The 21,869-nt window shown below is 51.0% G+C and overlaps 1 protein-coding gene across 3 annotated transcripts in view; it reads left to right on the top strand.

Moving 5' to 3' along the window:
* Positions 1-21,869, top strand: part of IKZF1 (IKAROS family zinc finger 1) — a 93,615-nt gene that overhangs the window by 18,698 nt on the left and 53,048 nt on the right. For all 3 annotated transcript variants that reach the window (XM_044245700.1, XM_044245699.1, XM_044245698.1), the window contains exon 3: positions 1,993-2,112. In XM_044245700.1, the coding sequence (XP_044101635.1) occupies positions 1,993-2,112 (120 nt within the window). The remainder of the gene's footprint in view (positions 1-1,992; positions 2,113-21,869) is intronic.

Here is a 21,869-nt window from a genome sequence, read left to right as displayed (position 1 = left end):
ACAATCTGACCACCTCCCTGAAGTCCTCTAAGTCTGAAAACCATTGCTCGAGGCACAGGTAAGGAAAACCCAGTTATCAGTTGGTCCATTTGCCTCCTACATTCTCCCGTTCAGTGGTTCCACATTTGTGGAATTGAGCACAACAAGACTTTTAGTCACTGTTACTTCTCACTGTTTAGAGCCCTGGAAATATCACTGACCTAATGCATATCAACGGGCTTTCCATTAGTTCCTCTCCGGCTTTTGTTTTTTTCTTGTGAAATCCTTATAATCCCGCCCTGCCTTTAACGACACGTCTCACGTTGGCTGTCCAGATAGACCCAATAATGCTCTTTCTCAAACCTGCCACTTGTGGCAGCTGCAGCTAAGCTGAAAATATTCTGCTACAGTGTTTTGTTCCCAGAGAATGCACGGATGTCCCCCAAAACATTCCCTCGGTGCCTGCCCATGAGGTCACGTCCTCTCCCAGGGACACTTGAGTGCGTCTTGTCCGTCCCCTGGAGTGTGAGTGTTGCTCTTCCAGACAGTTATAAAAACGTGCAAGCACACTTCAGTCTTCCTGGCCAGGTTTTCTAGTTCTCAGCACTATCCTCGCCAAAGTCTGGGCTCGTCTGTGTGAGGATGTCCTCTGCCTGGAAGCCGGGTCAGCAGCCCAGCCGGCAGGCGTGTGACCCCCACCTTCCTCTTCTCTGTTGGCATCATTTAGGGCCGGCATCTACTCTGGTCTTCTGGCGGCTCTGATGGGTTATTTCACATCAGCTTTGGGCCTTACCATCTGTTCCTTGCGTGTGGTTTGTGTCTCCTAACCTTATTTTAAGTAATGTCTAGATTGGGAGATACAGGTGTTTCAGTTTCAAAGGAAAAAAAAGCACATTTTCTGCCAGTTGTGGCTTCCCAGTGCTGGATTTCTGGGAGTGGGGTGGGAGTGGGGAGGGGCGGGTTCCCCGTTGCTGGAGCCTCTGATGCAGTCACAGTTGCTATGGCGGCCGTCCGTCCGTCCGGGAAACACTTTCCTTCAGTCAGTCTCACTTTGTGCAGGATAAGCCGCTTGATAGTTGTGTGGATCCTATTTTCGTGTTTCAAAGACAAGAATTCCACAGAAGGAATCGTGGCCCCAGGAGGCCTCAGATTCCGCATTCCTGCTCTTTGCAAGCTTGCTTTTCCCACCTGGTTGGATCAAAGTGGGCCACTAGCAGAATATTCTCTGGGTCTTTAAAGGGCAGGGAGCAGACCCAGAATGTAGAGCTCTGAGCAAGATAACCGGTCAGAAGACCTTGAATAACAATTAGTCTGAAGGTGGAACAAAGCCCACTTACAGGGGGGTAGATTGGACCATCTTGGAGGAAAAAATGTGGGATAAGGGGTGGTAAGACTTACAAGGGCAGATGCTTGGGGCGCCTGGGTGGCTCAGTGGGTTAAAACCTCTGCCTTCAGCTCAGGTCATGGTCTCAGGGTCCTGGGATCAAGTCCTGTATCGGGCTCCTTGCTCAGCAGGGAGACTGCTTGTCCCTCTGCCTGCTTCTCCTCCCGTCTTGTGTTCTCTTTCTGACAAATAAATAAATAGATAAATAAATAAAATCTTTAAAAAAAAATAACATAGGTGCCTTTTGACGCACTCTTGAGACTTCCGGAACACCTGACTAAGAACACTGGCAGAGGCTGGCCACTAGGATGTCTGTCACAGTATTGCTTAACAGAGAAAGAGATTGGAAACAACATAAATTAAAAAATTAAAAAAGGATTTAAATAAATCCTGAAGTAGCCATGCAACGGGGTATGACACGGACATCATAAACAAAATTGTGGGAGTTTGGTCACTTGGCATGGAAAAGTGACCATGATAATGTCCGACGACCACTGTTCATTCTGATTAAATAATCACTGCGTATTACACATAACATACAGCTAAATGCATCTGTGTGCAGGGTCCCTGCTGCCCGTGCTGTAGGCGACCACAGCCTTAGAAATTCAAGCTGCTGCTTGTTTCCTCAGGGAAGGAAAGCCCTCCAGTGAGTGACGCCCCCGATGATGGGGACGAGCCCATGCCGGTCCCTGAAGACCTCTCCACCACGTCCGGCGCACAGCAGAGCTCCAAGAGTGAGAGAGGAGTGGGTGAGTCGGCCGTCCGGGTGTCCCGTTGGCGGGCTATCGCATGCTCTGTGCCCATTAACACCTTAGTCCCTTCATATCCTTCCACAGTCAGTGGTTGGGGGGTGAGATCATCGGACCTGCTGTTTCTCCTCAACCGCCATGTGAAGGAGATGTGAGATAAAGAGCAGCCGAGTGGGGCCCTGGTGTGCGGGGGGTTAGAGAGGCGTCACGGAGGAGTGACACCCCCACATGGGGACCACATGGCGGAGGGGAAGAACTCCCCACTGTGGGGGCGCATCCTTAGAACGTCTCCCATCCCCTCGGTGCTGCAGGAACATGTGATATTATGGATTGTAGGTAGTGAAAATGATCCATTTTATGTGCTTTGGAAAAACAAGTTTGTTTTAGAGCTTCGGTTTAGAGCAAGCCAGACCTGTCCGTTTTATGTTATCCCACTCGGCCGTGTTTCTCCAATGCCAAATGCAACTCCAAGTATGAAATTCGAGGGATAGAAATGGTTAAATGTCAAAATGCCTTTGTGCGCACCCCTTTTCCATCCAGAGGTAGGTACGTACATTCCTGCAGCCTCTCCCCGGGGTTAATGTGCACAGCACAGGTCATGTCTGCAAAACCTGGTCTGCTGTCTTTATCACGGAGTCCCCAAGAAGTTCAGCGAAATGTCCAAGGTCACAGAGTCAACATGAGACTTGATTTCTAACTCAAAGACTAGTTTCACACGTTTAAACCATGTTCTCATGAGATAATGAGTCAGCAATTCCTTAGAATACCTATTTTCTCTTTCTTTTTTTAAAGTAAAAAAAAAAAAAAGGTGACACTGAGAGCCACCTATGTGCACAAAAGTGTATCATGAAGGGTGAGCAGAGGTCACGAGGTGGGATGGATCCTGTGTGGGGCAGGTGTGAGCCCCCACAGCCAAGGAGGGCGATGCGTGTGACGTTCTTAGGGTTCATTATGAAGACCATCACAGCTCTGTCTCTATAGGACATCCTGATGTAGTAACTAAGAAATTCATTTTCTGTGTTTTCATGTCTTAGAAACCAGTGAAACTTTGGGTATAAGGGTTTTCATATATATATATATATATATATATATATATATATATAAAATACACACACACACACACACACACACACAGATACACACACACACTTCTGGATTTTCCACTCTGCTTTCCACACGTCATTTCAGGGGTTCCCAGAGTTGGGACACACAAGAGCGTGCTTCTTTTCATCAATGCATTTATTTTTAAGACTGTCTTGCGTTTGTTGCAAGTGTTTCTGGTATATCATATACCATGCTACTGTTACACTGCCTCTCAAGACACATTTACACAAAGTAGAAAGTCAGATTCCAGTAAAACTATTTAGGCAGTGAGGGTGCACATATATGATAAAAGCTTGCAAAGGTGGCGCATGAATGGCTAATGTCAGGCGGCCCTGCTTTGTCTCCTTCATCCGACCTTGAAACCACCAGTGACGTGGGTACTATTCTCTGCACTTTGGGCGGCAGCAAGCACGGGCTCATGACCCACCTGGGACATGGCGGGGGTGCTCAGAAGAAATTAGGTGAATATGTGCTCACTTAAGCTCTCAAGTGATCCGAGAGCCCAGCCATCAGCGTTAGGACTCTGGGTTCATTGTGGGGGAAACCAGGGAGCGCTCCCCGACATCCCCAGAGCTGCCCTGCAGCCCGTGAGCCCTGGTGGTGATGGGTGTCCTTTAGAGAACTGAAAGTCGCCTGATTCCTGGAGAGCAGAGGACAGCACGCAGGGCGCTTGGTGGCGGTCAGTATGTGCTCCCTGTAGCTGCCTTCAGAATATTCTAGGTACACTGTCCCTTGTCAGCCGCCAGGGCCTGAAAGGTTCCGCTGGGGCGAGGTCACCAGGCCCCTGGCGGGCACTGCTGACTGCGTCCCGGGCTGGGTCTCTTGGCTGAGGCTTGAGCTCTAGGTGCCAATGAGCCCGGGGTAGGTGTGGTATGGAGCCGGGGGCAGGGGGTGTGCTTCTCCGTGACTCCCTGCGGCTTCCGGCCGGTGCTCCCTCGAGGCTGCCTGCGATGGGATAGGTTTGCTTCCGCTTCTCCTTGTAGGATAAAGGTTGTAACAAATTCCAGAATTACAAAATTTAAAACACCTGACAAACCTCTTTGCTGAGTTTGTAAAGCCGTGGCCATGCCGTAGGGCGGGCGTGGAAAGCCATCTGCAGCGGGTGGCAAGACACTGTTTCGGGGAGCCAGCGCTCTCTTGGAGGGGCCAGGGCCAAAGGGGCGATGGGTCTCTGCCAGGAGGTCCAGAAATGCAAAAGCACAGAAGACAGTCAAGCAGGCAAGAGGAGAAGGGTTTGAAGGAACGGGGCAGTGAGACAGAGAATCCCAGAAGCCCGTGTCCCAAGAGCCATCAAGACGTCACCTGTGCTTCCTGGAGATGAATTTTTAGAAACCATCCTTGGGGATTTTCCAGGGAAACCAGCTAGCATTCGTGTGCGGTGGTTGGTGTCGATGGAAGTGGCCCATCATAGGGAACATTAAACAAATTAGGTATGCAGAGCAATGGGAGACAGTGGGGAAAGGCAGGGGAGTCGTCCCCCAGGAGGACGGGGAGGCACGTTTGAAGCTATGTGTCCTCAGCTCCGTGGGAAGAAGGCAGAAGAGCAGAGGAGCGTCAGAGGACAGACAACAGGAAACCATAAGCAGCCTCTCCCTGCCCAGAAGTAGTCAAGCACGTAGACAAGTGCCTTTGTTGAGCACAGGTCCTAGAAAAGAGATGGAGAGGGCTGGTGGCGCAGGGGAGAAGGCAACGCTGAGAAGATGCAGCTCAGACTCAAAAGGGCCACGTCCCAGCCCCTCTCCCAGCCGGGCGCCTCTGGCCAGACTGTTGCCACCGAGCCCGTTTCCTCATTTTCGCAACAGCAGCGAAACTCATCTTGCAGAAGGGCTTCCAGGGTCACGTGAAAACAGAGAAACACACTTTGCTGAAGACAGAGCAGCAAAGGCAGGTGGGAAAAGGACAGTAAAAGGCAGAAAAAGAAAGCAATTTGTGCAAAATAGGGCTTTCAAAGATGCAGGAGATAAGGGGTGAGGGCATCTGTTGGGGCTTCGTTGGAGGGAAGGGAGAGAGAAAAAAGGTAATGTGCGGAGCACATTTCTTAATATGGAAGAGCAATTTATTAATAATATTAATAATAATAATAAAGAAATTGATCCCAGGGATAGGCAAACCACAAGAGAGGGATCAGAATAGAGAGCTTGGGGGGCACCTGGGGTCTCTAGTCATTAAGCATCTGCCTTTGGCTCAAGTCATGATCTCGGGGTCCTGGGATCGAGCCCTGCATCGGGCTTCTTGCTTAGCGGGGATCCTGCTTCTCCCTCTTTCTCTGTCCCTGCTTGTGTCCTCTCTCACATACACTTGCTCACTCTGTCAAATAAATAAAATCTTAAAAAAAAAAATTGAATGGAGAGCTCAGGCCATTGCCAGACCCAAGCAGAAGGACAAACAGCCAGATGCCAGACGGTGGGAAATCTTTAGCAAGGCAGACCCCTCCCCTGTCTGCTTTAAGAGACAAGGGATGCTTCAGAAAAGCCATGAGCCCTTAAGACCAGGTGTAGACACGTGGAACCTCAACCCTAGTCTCCAGCATACTGGCGGGAGTGGTAGAAATGAGCCACCTGTAACGGATGGTGGTGTTATAGGGACAGTGGGCTATTCCCAGGTGGCCTTCACCCCACGTTGAGGGGATGCCTCACCGTGTGGAAATACAGCCCCCTGGATTAAAAGAGAGAGGGAAGGAGGGATGGGGAGCAGATGCCAGAGCAACCTTGGGAGGCCTCTGGTCGATTCTGGGCCCGATTCTGGGCCCGAGCTCGGAAGTGCAGCTTGAAGCCCTAAGTTAGACTCCGAGGAGAACTTACAGGCGGGGAAGGATTCAGTCTACTTAAGAGGATGGAAGCTTGTACTTCTGAAGTGGTCGCTGTAAAAATGAGAGCGCTCTCACCTCTCTGAAGTGGTTGTGTGTGAAACTGCTGCGCGCAGACCTTGTACTCGGTGACCTCTAAAGGCAGCCGCACACGGACGTGCCCTACCACGGCAGCCTGGCCAGGGAAGCAGAGGACGACTTAGGGTTCCTTCCGCGGGCCAGCGGCTTTGGAGGAACGACGATGCCAGGCTGGCATCCGGGGGCGCAGGGGAGTAAAACTAAAAGCTTTGTTATTTTCTTCCTTTCTTCAGTGCCCTCCCCATCTTCCTTCTGGGCTCCCTGCGGGTGCAGGTGTCCGTAGTCCTGACCTGGAGCAGAGACATAATAGTGCTGTGGGACTGATGGGGACGCGGCTCCCCCAAGCACAGCCCAGCTGGCCCAGCAGGAGGCCAGAGACTGGAGGTTCCCCGGGGCTGAGCAGGGCATGCCACAGCGGATAATTGGATAATTGGGATGAGTTCGCATACGCATCCCTGGGTCTTCACTACTCTTCATTCACCCTGGGCTTGTACGTGGATGAGAGCAGACTCATCCACAGGCCCCACTCGGTTCTGGAACCGCCTCCTCTTTGCCTCTGCTCTCTCGTGGGACCCGCCCCCCAAGCTGGGAGGTGATCACCGTGGTCTCGCCTGGGGGGTGTTTTAGGACTTCCCTCTCAGAGGTCGCGTGTCACGGCGTGGTGTTGGCAGCAAGACGCTGTCGCCTTCTCAAAGCTAAACTGGTTTGATCTCGGGGTCTCTCTCTTCAATCCTTTGTCCAGGGTGAGGTTCACCTTGGCGGAAAAGGAAAGAAAAATCAATCTAGATTTTGTTTCTCCCTTTTTTTTTCTTTCCCTGGAATCCAGGAAAGTGATTAAGTATGTGAAAACATAAATTTTATTATTATTATTATTTTTTTTTTATGTATTCCACCAAAGTAAAAATCGCTTTACCGAGTCCTGCGTTCAAGGACAGACGGCTCAGAAGACTAACATAGGGTCGCTCGGATATTCCTACACCACATGTCACCTTCATGGTCAAGTTTAGGCAGAATCCCAAGACGGCGCAGTGGGGCAGACCGGTGGCTGGAGCGCTTCTGGGCAGCCCGCAGTGGTGGGGGTGGGGGAGGTGCAGAGAGCTCTTCCCGATGGAAAGAGAAAGCGAGCTTGGTCTAATTGGAGATTGGGCAGCTGGCTGTGAGGACGGATGCTAAGCCTGCTTATCTAATCAGCAGTTAGAGGAAGTTGTTTTTATCTGTGAAACGCATCTCTTCTGAACTGATAAACCCCATTTTAGCTAGGGAGACATAGTATCTAGCAGCATCTGAGCGTTTGCTGCCGCCAGCGCCAGCATGCCCGGATGGTAGGCGTCCTTGCGGGCACAAAGCCAAAAACTGTTTGCTGGACTTCAGCGGGCTGGCTGTCTTGGCTTTGAGGTTTTTGTATTTTTCTTGGAGCAAAAACTAAAAGCCAAGTATCCCTCGGATCCTGGCTCCCCTCGCTGTGTCGGTTTCCTCGCGCCTCTCGGTAGCTGACGTGTTGTGCAAGAGTGGAGAAATTTGTAAAATTCTGCATCACTCATCTTGTGGTTCCCCTATCTTGGAAAGCCTCATGGACAGGGGACGTGTTGTCACCAGGACATTTCCAAACCAAGACGATTCCTGTTGGAAAGACTCTCATTTTCCTGCATCTCACCAAACAGGAGATGTAGCCTTAAAACAAGGATTTTCCCTGAGACTGTCAGGTTTTGGGAAGAAAGGCTGTGACATAGCAGGTGCATTGCTTCCCATCTAAAAGTTACTATTTTTTTAGCACCTCCACTCTGTTGGCCAGCCACGGCATGTGGGAGGCGTGCGCCCTGCGGAGCAGTACGGTGTGTGGGTTCCCCCAGGGAAAGCAAGAGACCGTGGGCTGCTCCGGGACCATCTTGCACCAGGCGTTGGTGTGGTCAGGTGGGATCGGACAGCACACCATGCAGAACATTCCTTGGAGGAAATTGAAACTGCTGTGTGTGTGTGTGTGTTTCTGCACGTGCTGTGTATATCTTGTCCATAGTGTGTGTCTGTGGCTGTGTGATGTGTGGTGTATATGTGTGTGTTTGTGTATAGCATATGTGGCATGTATGTGGTATGTGTTTAAGTGTGTTTATGTGGTATGTGAGTGTGTGGTGCATATGTGTGTGTTGTGTGTCTCTGTGTGTGTATATAGTGTGTGTGATGTGTGCATCTGTACAGTATATGTAGTATGTGTTTATGCATGTGGTGTGTGTATTATATGTAGTGTATGTGTAATGTGTGTTGGTATGGTGTGTGTGCATGTGGTGTGTGTATATTGTATGTAGTATATGTGTGGTGTGTATATGTGTACTATGTGTGGTTTGTGTTTCTGCATGTGGTGTGTTTGTGTTGTGTATGGTGTGTGTTAGCATGTGGTGCATGTATATTATATGTGGTATGTGCATGCTGCATATGTGTATATTGTGTGTGGTGTGTGTGCATGTGTGTGGTGTGTGGTGTGGTGTGGTGTGTGTGTGTGTGTGTGTGTGTATGTGTGTGTTCTGGGTGGCATTGGACAAGAGATCACAGTTGTTCCCTTGGAGGTGCGTCTCTGGGCCTGGGGTTCTGTCCCTGGCTCCAGTCATACCTGGCTCATTGCCCCTGGCAGGAGGCTTCCCATCATTTCTGTCCCTGTGTGCAGACAGGGGTCACCCGCCCACCTGGGAGGACCGGGCAGAGGGGTTCCCCGGGAACAGTCCTCCATGGGGACTACTGCAGTGTAATCGCTGGGAGATGTCCTGCAGGACCCGGCAGATGTGTGCCTGGGACATGTGTTGGCAGCAGACCTCAGGGATAGGCCCTGATACGGTGACCACATGGAAAGATGGCATCCCTTAGAAATGAGGCACAGAGGAGAGCAGGACACAGTCAGTGTAGCAAAACCCTCCGAGTCTCAGGAGAGAGCAAGGGATGAGGAGGAGGCCAGCCAGACTGGACGGTGTCCTTGTGACCACCCCCCCAACCAGCATGAAGACACACCCATCAGGAGGGTGTGCATGGGGATGACGGACTCCTGCAAGGCCCGGTTCCATTCTGTCCCACAAGGGCCAGCCTGTCCTCGCCTGCTTGTGTCTGGATGCCAGTGACCATGACACCATAGAGGTTCTCAAGGTCAGACCCGGAGCAGGGCCACCATGGAGGACTTCCCAGGCTAAGCTCACGTGGGGATTCGTGCAGATACCGTTTCTGATGGCGTAGTGTTTGTTTCCACCTCAGCTGCTCTGACTCTTAGGAAGGTCTATTTGAGCACATTCGTGCAGATAGAGCCCTTTTTGGTGGCAGGGTGATGCCCTCACGCCAAGGCCCGGGAGTGGGGGCCAGAAGCCCTACAGTCATGCCCAGTAGAGCTCACTGACAGGGACGTAACAAAGGAAGAGGTGCTCCTGGCTGAACTGGGCAGAGGGGAGAGGAGGGTCAGGGAGGACTCCCAGCATTGACATTGGAGCAGCTGGCTGAGGGGAGCCACGTTGGACTTTAGGAACAGCAGTGGCTGGGTGGGAGGGAGGAGGGTGGGCAACGAGAGGTACAAAGCTGCTTGCTCTGGGACATGACCCTGCCAGATCTGTGTGCTCGAAGATCACAGGTGGCAGTTGGCATGGAGGCATGATTTGTGCCTGTGTGCAGGGGCTGCGACGGGAGGAGCCAGGGCGATGGGAATGTCTGTCTTCTGTGGCCACCGTCTTTGTCCACTTAACTCGCTCTGGGAACATGTGTGAAGTGGCTCATCCTCCACTTTGGTGACGGCAGTGATTCCCCCGAATGGAATGGGAACACATGGGGAGTTGGGGCCGACTTGACATCTGTTGGCCAGCCATAGCCAAGGAGCCTTCCGGAAGGCAGGATGGGTGAGAGGTGGAGAGAGAGCTAGTTCTAGCTCTAGGATCTGTGAGAGGGACAGCGGAACACCAAGGGTCTTGGGAAATAAATGTGTGTAATGGTCTAGGAGAGAAGGCAAGGAAGGTGGCAGAGAACAAGTTCTTTGATTCAGGTAGAATTTCCAGAAAGAAATATGGTGGAGAGGCCGCTATAAGGAGAGAAGATAACCGAGAGTGGGAGTGATAAGCTGTGCTGGAGAAGGGGGCCTTTGGGAGATGAGTGGTGGGCCCCCAGAATCAGCTCAGCAGGGTCGGAGGCCCACATGAAAATGTCGGGGAGCACCAGGGAGTGGGTGGAGGGTAGGAGGTAGCCCCGCCCATGGGTTGACTTGTAAGAGGAAAATATGAAAGTGTATTTGAAGGCCAACAGGAAGGAGCAGGTGGAGAGGAAGGATTACATGATAACAGCCCGAGTGGAGGCCTGGGGAGGCAGACAGGGGCCATCCAGGAGCTGGGCTCGGGCTCCTCCTTAGCCATGTCCAGATCTGTGGCATGTCCCCAGACATCCTCATGGCCTCTCTCTCACTGCCCTCTGGGCCATACTTGAGCCCACCCTCCATGTTCGCAGCAGGGTCTGCCACCACTCAGGGTGAAAGCGCTCCTCTGGGATTTGCTCAGTCAGCAGCCCCAGCGCCTGGGCCTTCTGTGCACTGAGTAGGCGTGCAGGGCATATACGGAATGAGAGCCCAGAATGGGGGTGGTGTTGCTCTCTCAAGTCGGACCCCAGAGAGAGGAAGTGAAGGGGAAGGAATCGAAGGCTGGGTCTGAAATTAAGGTTCACCATGTGGATTATTTGAGGTCACTGTTTCTCTGTGGGCGTAGTTGGTATTTGGGGCAGAGAAGCCTTCCTTGGTTGACTCTGTCCCTCCCACTGGAGGATGTTAGCCGTGGGTGTCACACCTCGCCCCACACGTCCCCACCTGTTACCCAGGCGAGCGCCTGGATTCACGCCTTGCCGTCGAGCCCAAGCACCTCATCCCCACACGGTCAGCTTTGGGCCCATTCACAGAGTCATGGTGTCCTGGAACCTGACCATGGATTTCTTTTAAAAAAAGGAGTATGTGCAGAAAAACTGGGATGCAGAAAGTTGAGAGACACTGATCCTGACCCTTCTCTCTATGTTCGGGACGCCAAAGCTGCACATTCACTTTGAAAAGTTGTTTATTTATACACGTAGACACCAGTATTTTGTATTTTTACTGACAATTTAAACACCAGGCTCACATCGTACCTCACGGATTTAGTAAAGGAAATAAAGATGGGTTCTTCTCTACCAGAATAAATAGTTAAACAGCATTTTTGGTGCTAGGTCGCCTGTCCCGATTTCCCGTTCTGCTCTGTTCCGGCTCTGCTGAGAGCGTACTTAGCTCTGACTATAAAACAGCCAACCGACATTTCGTTAACTTTCCTTCTACATGGGGTTTCAGAAAAGAAATGGAAAAAAAAAAAAAAAAAAAGGCTTTGAGCTGTGGTTGCCAGTTGCCACCTGTCCTATCTGGTTAGGACATTTTCTGATTTGGGAAGTGTAAATATAACCCAGAAAAAAAAAAAAAAAAAAAAAAAACAAGCTTCCCCTCCTTTTATGCAAAAGTAGCAAACTTTAGGCGAAGAGCAGAGCCCAAATCATTGCCCTGCAAAGTTTCCACGACCTCGATCAGTGAGATGAAAAGGCTCTCGCCTTGAGGCCGGCGGGCCCAGGAAGCCAGCTCGCTGCCTGCTTCCACGGCTCGGCGGTGGTTGGGGCCGGGCCACAGGACCCATCAGATAAGCCCGGGGTTCTTCACAGTCCAAGCGGGAACTACGTTAGCCCATGACCGCAGATCTGCTCACACCCTTTGCCTGTTAGGATTTGGGCATGCGGGGTGGGGGCCAGTGCCAGATACCTATAGGGAACTCAGAAAGCACATTTCCATCTATGGCTGGAGCCAGCGGGAATATGCCAATGGGTCCAGACTCTGAGAAGCTCCCAGGCTCGCTGGGGACCAGCCGGGGGGAGCTTGAAGTCCTCCTGGCTGGAAGGACTGATGCCACAAAAATTGGCAAATGGTACACATTAGAGCTTTTTATTTTCTTTTTTTTTTTTTCTTTTTTTTTTTTTCAGAGCTGGGTTACCTGCACACCATGTCTACCATACTATTTTCCCGATGTTCACGGGGGCAGGGAACACTTGGGTGGATGGCTGTGTGGACAGGAGTGGGGGTTTGTGGAGCAGGATAAGGAGGAGGGGGCCATGAGGGGAAGCGCAGGGCATCCAACCAGAGGCTTGATTCCAGATGACTCTGCCCTTGGGGGTCCCAAGCTGGAAAGGTCACGCTATCTGGACTGGCTGTCTTAATAGCCAGAATGCTTCTCTGACTTTCTTGGTGGAGGTGGCACGCTGGTTTTGTCACTGGAGGGTGCGTGACTAGAAAAGCACGCTGTCTTAATAGCCAGAATGCTTCTCTGACTTTCTTGGTGGAGGTGGCACGCTGGTTTTGTCACTGGAGGGTGCGTGACTAGAAAAGCACGCTGTCTTAATAGCCAGAATGCTTCTCTGACTTTCTTGGTGGAGGTGGCACGCTGGTTTTGTCACTGGAGGGTGCGTGACTAGAAAAGCACGCTGGGTCGGGGCACCCGGGTGGCTCAGTGGGTTAAAGCCTCTGCCTTCGGCTCAGGTCATGATCTCAGGGTCCTGGGATTGAGCCCCCCGTCGGGCTCTCTGCTCAGCAGGGAGCCTGCTTCCTCCCCTCTCTGCTTGCCTCTCTGCCTACTTGTGATCTCTCTCTCCCTGTCAAATAAATAAAATCTTTTTAAAAAAGAAAAAAAGAAAGAAAAGCACGCTGGGTCTTCCTTTCTGGTTCAGCTGGTGTTTGGGCTTGAGGAACCTGGGCACACGAAGTGACCCCCGTGTGTGTTACATGAAAGAATCAGAGATGATGGTCTCTCTGGGAATGAATCATGACGATGACCTTCCCAGTATCCTTCGAAGTGTGGGAATGGACGTGGTCTTCTGGGAAGTTTCAGTGACCGAGTGTTGTCTCAGATTAAATACAACCATGGGGTGTGTGTACCGATCTAGGGGGTGACCCTGCCGCCTGTCCCTGCAGGCCCAGTGGCCTCCGTGGGCCTGTTTCTCAGCAAAGGCAGCTGGGGACACTATCAGAAGCCACCCCAATGGGCCACGGGCCGTGGGGGTCCTTTCCAACGTTCCTGCCTCAAAGCCTCTGACACTTGCTTTGACCCATTAACCAAGGCGGCATCGTGTGCCCTACTTTGGGGAGCGAGGGAGCTACAGGGACCTTTGAGCCACACGTCTTGGGTGTGTCTCTGCAAAGCTGCCTGCCAGGACAGTACTTCCCCCACAAGGGATGTGGCTGCAGGCTGTCGATTTCCACTGAAATCACCCGGGCAGGATTCCAGTGAAGCCCTGAGCATCCGGTATCTTTCCCCACCGGGCGGGGGTGATGGATGGAAGGCCTCCAGCCGGCTCCTCGTGGCCCTTCGGAGCATGTGGCTGAAGCGGCCTCTCCGTCTCGCAGAACGTGGGACTGTCACAGCAGAGGTGAAACCGGGCTGAAACGGGAGAAGGAGAAGAGCTTTTAGGACAGCCCCGCGGGCAGCTGGACGATGATTTTTAGTATACTTCTTGGGACCTGGCAGAATCTTCCTGCTGTCACAGCATCCTTGCTGCTCAGTGGAAGGTGGTCGTAGCAAGGCGGAGAGGACCCCACTGCCAGGGCCCCCAGATCTCTCAACAGCCTCCTGTTCCTGCCCTCAGGGCAAGAGAGAGCATGAACGGTTACCTGGGGCGGCCGGCCACCAACCCGCTCATCCTGCTGTGACATACAGTTTAACCTGTCTTCGGTGCAATTCGCGTTTGGTAGAGAAGGCTGTGGTTTTGAGTGAAGTGGTTTTATTCGTGAGAAGAGAACAGGGTTATTTTGTCATTATACACACTGCATTTACTCCCAGTTTCAAAGCTGTGCTATTATTACTAATAGACTGAACTTTGTTGTTGACTCTGGAGCTACGGGTGTTAAAAATTGTGTAGATGGTTTGTATGTGTCCATTTGCTATTCTTTGGGCTTTTTTTTAAAATAAGTGTTATAAGTAGGCTTCACCCCCAGCGTGGGGCTGGAACTCACAACCCCGAGATCAAGTGTCCAGAGCCCTACCCACTGAACCAGCCAGGCGCCCCTCAGTCGCTGTTCTTTTATTACTGATGGAGTGTGTTCTAGAAGCTTATCCTTGAGGTCAGGCTGCCCTGGGCACACACACCGCACCCTCGGGCGGTCTGTACATGTCGTGTGTGGGGCTTTCCAGAAGGGTCCTGGACAGGCAGGCAGTGGGGGCTCTGTGCTTCACGACACATGGGGCAGGTCTTCCGTCCTTGTCTGGGGACAGAGAATTCAGAGATGAGTAATCACGGGCATCCCTGAACCCTATCCGTGAAATGCAGGAAATCAGGAGCACCAGGGGGGCTCAGTCGGGTTAGCGTCTGCCTTCAGCTCAGCCCATGATCCTAGGGTCCTGGGATCGCGTCCTGGATCGGGCCCCCTGCTAAGCGGGAAGCCTGCTGCTCCCTCTCCTTCTGTTCCTCTCCCTGCTGGTGTGCGTGCTTTCTCTCTCTCTGACAAGTAAATACATAAAATCTTATAAAAAAAAAAAAAAAGATAGAAAGAAAGAAACGCAGGAATCTGCCTGAGACCCACAACCGTAATTCCCAGGTCTCTAGTAGACACATTCAGAAAGAGAAATGGCACAGGGGACATTAATTTTAAGAGACTTTATTTAAGAGGGAATGCCCTAAGTACTATTTTTTGAACATGCACTCAATTTAAGCAAGCATTAGTGAGCGCTGCTTAACTCTTTACACGTAGTCCTCAAAGCCAGAACAGGTTACGTGCATGGCGCGTCTCAGTTCCGTGCGGGGCTTCACGTGTTCAGAACAGTCTTCAGCCAAGGGCCACACTATATGGGGCGGACACGGAGTGCTGGAGAGGAAATGTTTCTCCTCAGTTTTCCCTTTTCTGCTTCCCCTTTCAGTTCGACCCTTGCTGAAATTTAGCCAAAAGCTGGTCACTTACCACCTCTCCAAAGCAGCGTTTAAATCCGTTTTCTCTTCAAAACCTTTTCTCGGTTGTGCTCACCAAGGAAGGTGAAAATTGGTTTGTTCGTTTTATTGGTTCTTCTATTTTTAGCCACATTCGATTTAGGGAAAACATCTAGGTCCAGTCCAATTTTTACACCAGTTGGATTTATCTTACATAGCTCTGTTTTAACTGTACGTCTTGTAGGCGTTTGGTGAAGTGCCCAAGAATGAGAAGGCACTTACTCACTGTAAAAACTATTAATAAGGCAAAAGGTAAAGCATTTTTCCAAAGCAGAGTGGCTGAGTTCGGTACAGAAATACAGTACTTTTAGTTTTGGTTTTCAGCCACTCATTCTCTTCCCATGCACGCTTTATGGTCATTTTGGGAGGTTGGTAAATCCTCTTTTTTTTTTTGAAATGAGGCAGTCAGTTTATAGACGTGAAGCCCATTTCACGAGCGTGCCACCAAGGACAGGTGCTAAGTGAAGCAAGCTTCGAAGACAGATAGCATCTCATCTGTGAAATGGTTTGCAAAAATTGTGTCAAATGAAGCTTCTTGGTAATTTGGTAAAGCACTCTGCCACAACCCGAGGAAGCACCATAGCAGAGATGGTCAAGGAGAGGGTTTTTTTGTTTTTTGTTTTTTTTTAAACTAAGGAAAAAAGAAAGCAGCAGCTTGCCTGCCTAGGGCAAGAGCACAAGCCTGGCGTCCCACCTGGGTCCCCGTGTCCAGGGAGCCCGGGCATAGGGTGCTCTGGCACTCCATCCCACCCAGCTGCGTGCAGCCCAGACCCCAGGCTTCCTGTGCGAGGGCGCCGTCTGCTAACTGCTGCCCTTCCTGCGTTTCAGGAGACAGCATGTACTCGTGTGGCTTCTGTGTTTCCTGAGCACACCCCAATTCACAGACTCACAGGTTCAGCCGCGTGGCTCTGATTGTGACATTCCATCTTTGGAGCACTTTTCTTTCTCCTCTGCCTCCCTCTCCTTTCTTTTAACCCTGTTCTGGATACAGGTTCCTCAGAATTCTGGTACTTAGGTCCAGGGACCAGTGACGGAACCCTTTTGCCCAGGATTAAACCAGAAAAAGACCACGGTCGGTGCTGGGCGGGTTGCGGTCTGTAGGCTTGAAGGGCCCACCTCCTGTAGCGGAGCGGACGTGTGGTGTGACGCTGGGCCTCCGTGCGGAGATGGGGATCGTCCCCAGCATCACACTGCTCCCACGCCCAGGCCCCTGCTACAGCTCCTGCAGACAGAGCCCTGGGCCCACGCTGTTGGATATTTGAGGCTGGGTTTCCTTTTTCTTTCAGAAATCCTCAAAAGTCTGTTTGGAATCTAGAATTTTGACTACATTGTTGAATTAACCTGGGCCATCCTGTGGTTTTGTTCAACACAAGGTTGAGCTGTAAACTCGCGAAAATTTTCGCTGCCTGAAAAGTCTGTTAACCTGCCTGACCTGGCTAGAAAGGATGGAAATTTGCCCTGTGTCTACTGTATGCATCTCTTGGAGACAGATATATGGACAGGCCACACCCTTTGCCAACCTCTGTGTTCCCATCTCCGCCCTTTCCTTGATGAAGTCATGGGGCCACATGCAGAAGCTCCCTCTCTTTGCACATGACCAACCTGTAAGGACCCATCGTCCGTTCACCTTTACATTGTTTGCCCTCTAGGAGACGTACTTCATAACTTCCCAACTGTTTACCAGGTATCTGTGAGCACACCTAGAATCCTCCCACTGTTTTGACCCAAGAAGTGCAAAAAATGTAGAGACACCCATGGTGCCTAGCCTAATGTTTCGATGTGAGCTGCCCCCTGGGGCAGGGGTGGAGGTGGGGGGTCGGGGGCACCCAGGATGCACCTGTGCCCTGCGTCCCCTCGGACTGCAGGGCCCTCCCAGGCCAGTCACATTTCTCCTTCTTTCGTTTCTCCATCACGAAACACACCGTGGGGAAAGCAGAAACAGAATGAACATCCCACCTTACAGATGTTACCATGTCTTTTCATGAGACTGGCTGTAGAAATCGAAAATCATCTCAGGAGGGAGCTGGAGTCAGAACCGACTTTTGAGCCCAATACGGGAACACAGTTAATGCAGAAGGGAGAGGAGCAGGGCTTCACAGCTGAGAGAAAAAGAAGATGTGTCATCTAAATACTTAAGTCACATAGAGATGGGAAAAGATAAGGGAAATGAGTATTTTCAGTTTTGCTGTGTGATGAGAATTTCCTTTGTAGTCTACAGACTGCGAGGGTCACCCCCTCTGGCCTTCTCCCGACCCTTAAGGGGACACATCATCCAAATTAGCAGCATCTCGGGATATTAGAAGTTATTGCTCTGTCCTATATTGAATTATCGACACATCAAAATGTTTATAGCTATGTACTATGAATGTAATTTGTCTTACGCAGCCTTGGCAACTGAAAAGAAATCTGGATGGTGATTGACATGGTCATCAACACCATAGTGTCGTCCAAGTGCGATCCCATTCACAACTGCCAGGCTGGATGCCATGGGGTGCCAGGCCATAGGAGCACTGGCTCCCTCCAGGAATGAAACACACCATCTATACCCGCAGGGAGCCCCAGGCACTGAACACTCCAGCAGGACTGAAGCTAGGACAAGCACAGGTGTGGGTCGAGTGGTATCAGCATCCCAGAAATGCAGGGGAGCAAGCTGGAGGTGGGGTGGGGTGACTCTGAACATCAGTTCACAAGGCAGATGCTTCCTAAGTCCCCACTGTGTCCCAGGCACCCTGCGAGGCACAGGGGCAACCGGACAGAGAAGTCTCCGGGGAGGCTCAAAGAGCTTACATTCTGTTCCAAAAAGGATGCAGTTGAGCAGAGAGAAAAACAGTGAAAGAGGAGGAGGAGGAGGAGGAAGATAGAGAAGTACAAACAGAATAAACTGCCTTCATGTCTTGCAGACCGTTCTGCCTGGTTTTGAACATCTGCGGGTTTAAATGAAAATATTCAGCATGCTGCCCCCAAGTCCTTGGCCACTCTAAGCAAATGCACTCGCTGCTGTATCAGCACCCCCCGGCGGAGAGAGGGCTCAGGGCTTCTGTCTGCATGTGAATGAAACCAGGAACATGGAGGGGCGCCTGGGTGGCTCCATCCATTCAGCATCTGACTGTAGATCTCAGCTTCGCTCCTGACCTCGGGGTCGTCAGGTCAAGCCCCACGTGGGGCTACACGCTGAGTGTGGAGCCCTCTTAAAACAACAACAACAACAACACAACAAGGAAGGCGTAGGAAAGCGGACACTAAGCCTTCCTCTGCGCACACAGGCGCTGAGCCAGCGGCACGGAGTTTGGTCACTGCTGTGCAATGAGTCTCCCTCCCACAGAGCCTCCTCCGGGAGGAACACTGAGCTAACAGGGCCCCGCGCACACGTCCTTCAGCACGGCAGATGCATTAGGGCCTGCTATCGGGACGTCCCCTGGGACAGCTGGGTCTAGGCTAGGCAGGCAGTGATGACCCTCAGTCTTGAACGAGATCTGCTTGTACTGAGAGCCGCGCAGGCAGCCAGCTGCGCTGTGAGTACTTTCCCTGAGCTGTGAGAACCCTTCAGGCCGCCAGGACAGCCGCGCTAAGCCGTCCGCACATCCCCTTCCGCCGGCGGACGTTTCCTGTGGCGCTCGGAGGGTGATGAAATCAACGTGAGTGAGTCCCCACCGCCTTGCTTCCTCTCCCTGTCTCCACCCACCCCTGGCCTTGGCAGCGTGCCCGAGTCCCTCCCCGGATGCAGCGTCTGGAGGGCCCCGGGGGCCCTGGCAGGGAGCACAAATGAAAGAGAAAACCCAGTCCGTGCGCCTGGCAACTGTTCCTTTATCCAGATCCACGCTCACCCCCGGGGTGTGATGGAAGCCAGCAAACCAGGGCTGGTGTGTAACTGGGGGACCCGCCGCTGTTCGCCTTGAGAAACGTGGGTATTAAACCCATTTTCCATGTTTGTGAGCTTGATTCTTCTTTTTCTGGAGGGCAGAGCCTTGCCCAGGACGCCAGCCCCCAGTGAACCTTGGGCACACTTAGGTGGTCGTGGTGGGTCGGTGACGCCTCGGCCCACCGCATCTGTCCGCATGCCTCGGTTTCCCAGGAAAAGCATCTCTCACTCTGCTGTCCCAGTGCGTCGGACACTTGGGCCTCAGACGGGAGTCTGGCGTGCATCGGTGAGATCTTTCTGGAACACCTGTGTGTCCCAGACAGAGACATTGCGTCATAGGTGAGGGAGAGGACTTCTGCCCTTTGCGATACTCATTTCCACAGCAACTCTGTGAGAAGCCCAGAGGAAACCATCACCTTTTTTCTTTTCTTTTTAATGTTTAGATAATCTGGTTTGTTGTTGTTGTTGTTGTTGTTGTTTTTAAGATTTTATTTATTTATTTGACAGAGAGAAATCACAAGTAGATGGAGAGGCAGGCTGAGAGAGAGAGAGGGAAGCAAGCTCCCTGCCGAGCAGAGAGCCCAATGCGATACTCGATCCCAGGACCCTGAGATCATGACCTGAGCGGAAAGCAGCGACTTAACCCACTGAGCCACCCAGGCGCCCCATAGATAATCTGTTTTTTTTAAAAAAGATGAAGCTGGCACAGGTGGGCTGCTGATCTCTGACTCTCCTGGGACCCCGGGCCTCGCAGTCCCCAAAACACGTAAAAGGAAGCAGTTTTTGATACGTTATCAGTGATCCGGGTCAAAGGTCAAAGCTCTTTAAAACATTGACAACTAAGTTTTTGCAAGTTCCTCAAAAGGAGCAGAACTCACACCAGGCATCAAAGCAGAAAAATATGCCACAGTTCCCAACAGGGGACGCTCCTTTAATTCTTTGCTCCAGGCGAGGCCAGATTGCACGTGGCTGTGTCCATCAGATTGTAAGTGGAGTTTGATTTTTATTCCTAGAAATGGAAATGTTATCTTTAAACAAATCAGTCTTTAAAGATTTTATTTATCTATTTGTCAGAGAGAGAGAACACAAGCAGGAGGAGAGGCAGGCAGTGGGAGAAGCAGACTCCCCACTGAGCAGGGAGCCTGACGTAGGGCTTGATCCCAGGACCCAGGGACCATGACCTGAGCTGAAAGCTGATGCTTAACTGACTGAGGCCCCCAGGTGTCCCTAAACAAACCAGTCTTTAAACAACATAAATCCTCAATCCAGAGTTTCCGTAGCTCATGTAAATGTCTGCTGCTGTGTCAGAATTTCGTGAATCTTTCAGGTTGCAGGTGGCCTATTATAGATATGGAAAGATTTCTTAGAAAGTTTAAGTGAAAGGGAAATTGGTAGAAAGCGGGCTTTACAATGACAGCGATGGGGACGGTTCTCCAGTGTTGCGTCCAACAACGTCATCTTGCTGCTGTAAAGCCTCTTCCTTCCCACTTTGCAAACTCTTGGGGTCAGGAAGGCTCTCATTCCAAGATCCACAGAGAGACAGGAGATCCAAGAGCAAAGGGAGTGACATTTAATTGTGATCAAAGTACGCAGTATGTTCCTTATTTAGGAAGGACAGAGAAAATCCCAAGATTTTCCCATGATATGCCAGGGGCATTTTCAAGAGAATTCCCATTTCAGAGAGTACCTGTTGATTTCCCATCGGCGGGTCACAGATCTTGAATCAGACAGTAGGGAAAGAAATTCATTATCTTAGTTTGTCAAGAAAATGAAATCTCTGAAGTTTTCAATGGCTGTTACTGGAAACGACATGGCTGACTTCAGAATCCATGAGAGAGGGCGTGTGATCCCAACCACAAAAGAGAAAAAAGTGCTGAAGAGGGATTTCATGAGATTCTCTGCAGATGGCTGTTAGCAAAATTCTCACCTCAAAAGGAAAAATGAGAGTGGGCTATATACATTGAGAAACAGTTATTTTTGGCACATTCTTTGAGGTAAAACACCTCTGTAAGGTGCTGCTTCCTCATGATCGTGGCGCCAAGATCAGAACAAGAATCTGGTGGGGTCGAAATCGTGGGCGTCCAATGTACCAACTACAGAGGCTCACCCCACTCAAAAACTGAGCCTGGCCACCATTTTGTTTCAGGAATGAGCAAATGGAATGAACCACAGATGGGGTGTAAAGCCTGCAACTCTTCCAAACACAGACATGGGAAGAAGTATACAAAACAATCCCAACAAGGGAATGGCTCTTTTGTGGTGGTACCCCCCATAGACCCAGGTACCCCCGTAGACCCAAGTACACCAGACACATGTGCTACAGATGCTGACAGCCTCTGCTCTTAGAACTGATGGGTGGGAGATCAAGTACGCTGGTTTGGGGACGTGGTTTAACTTAGTCCTCACACTGCCCTCCCTCTCTCTCTCTCTTGGCTTTACAGATGAGAAGGGTCCCCGGGCCCAGACCACCCATGGTGGCAGTCAGTAATGGGAGTTGTCGGGCCTCCATCCAGGGTCCGTGGTTGGTTATAAACATAATGAGGTCAGTTAACCAACACCAGATCATATGAATCCAAGTTTTCCGATTCTAAATCTTGTGTTCTTCCAACCCTCTCTTGCTGCCATTTTTACTTTTTATAGTAAGACTGTGTGTTCAGGATCTTTGTTACCATTCCAAAAGTAAATATTAGTGGAATGACATATTGAAAAATACTGGTATTCTAAATGGCATTGGGAAACTGGTAGGAAAATTCAGTTGTGGTATCCACATTCATGCCGTACTTTGTTGGGCAAATAGTGAGGAGCACAGAGGTTGAGTGACCCACCCCCTGGGCTTTCCTCAGGGAGCAGGATACACGAAATGCTACAGTACAGGTATCAACACCCACAAACAGGCAAGGAGCAAAATCAGTTGGGTGGAATGTGTAC

The sequence above is a fragment of the Neovison vison genome, chromosome 4, assembly GCF_020171115.1.
Source record: "Neovison vison isolate M4711 chromosome 4, ASM_NN_V1, whole genome shotgun sequence".
NCBI lineage: Eukaryota > Metazoa > Chordata > Mammalia > Carnivora > Mustelidae > Neogale > Neogale vison.
The sequence above is the reverse complement of the archived record's forward strand: the minus strand, read 5'-3'. Positions and strand labels throughout refer to the sequence as shown.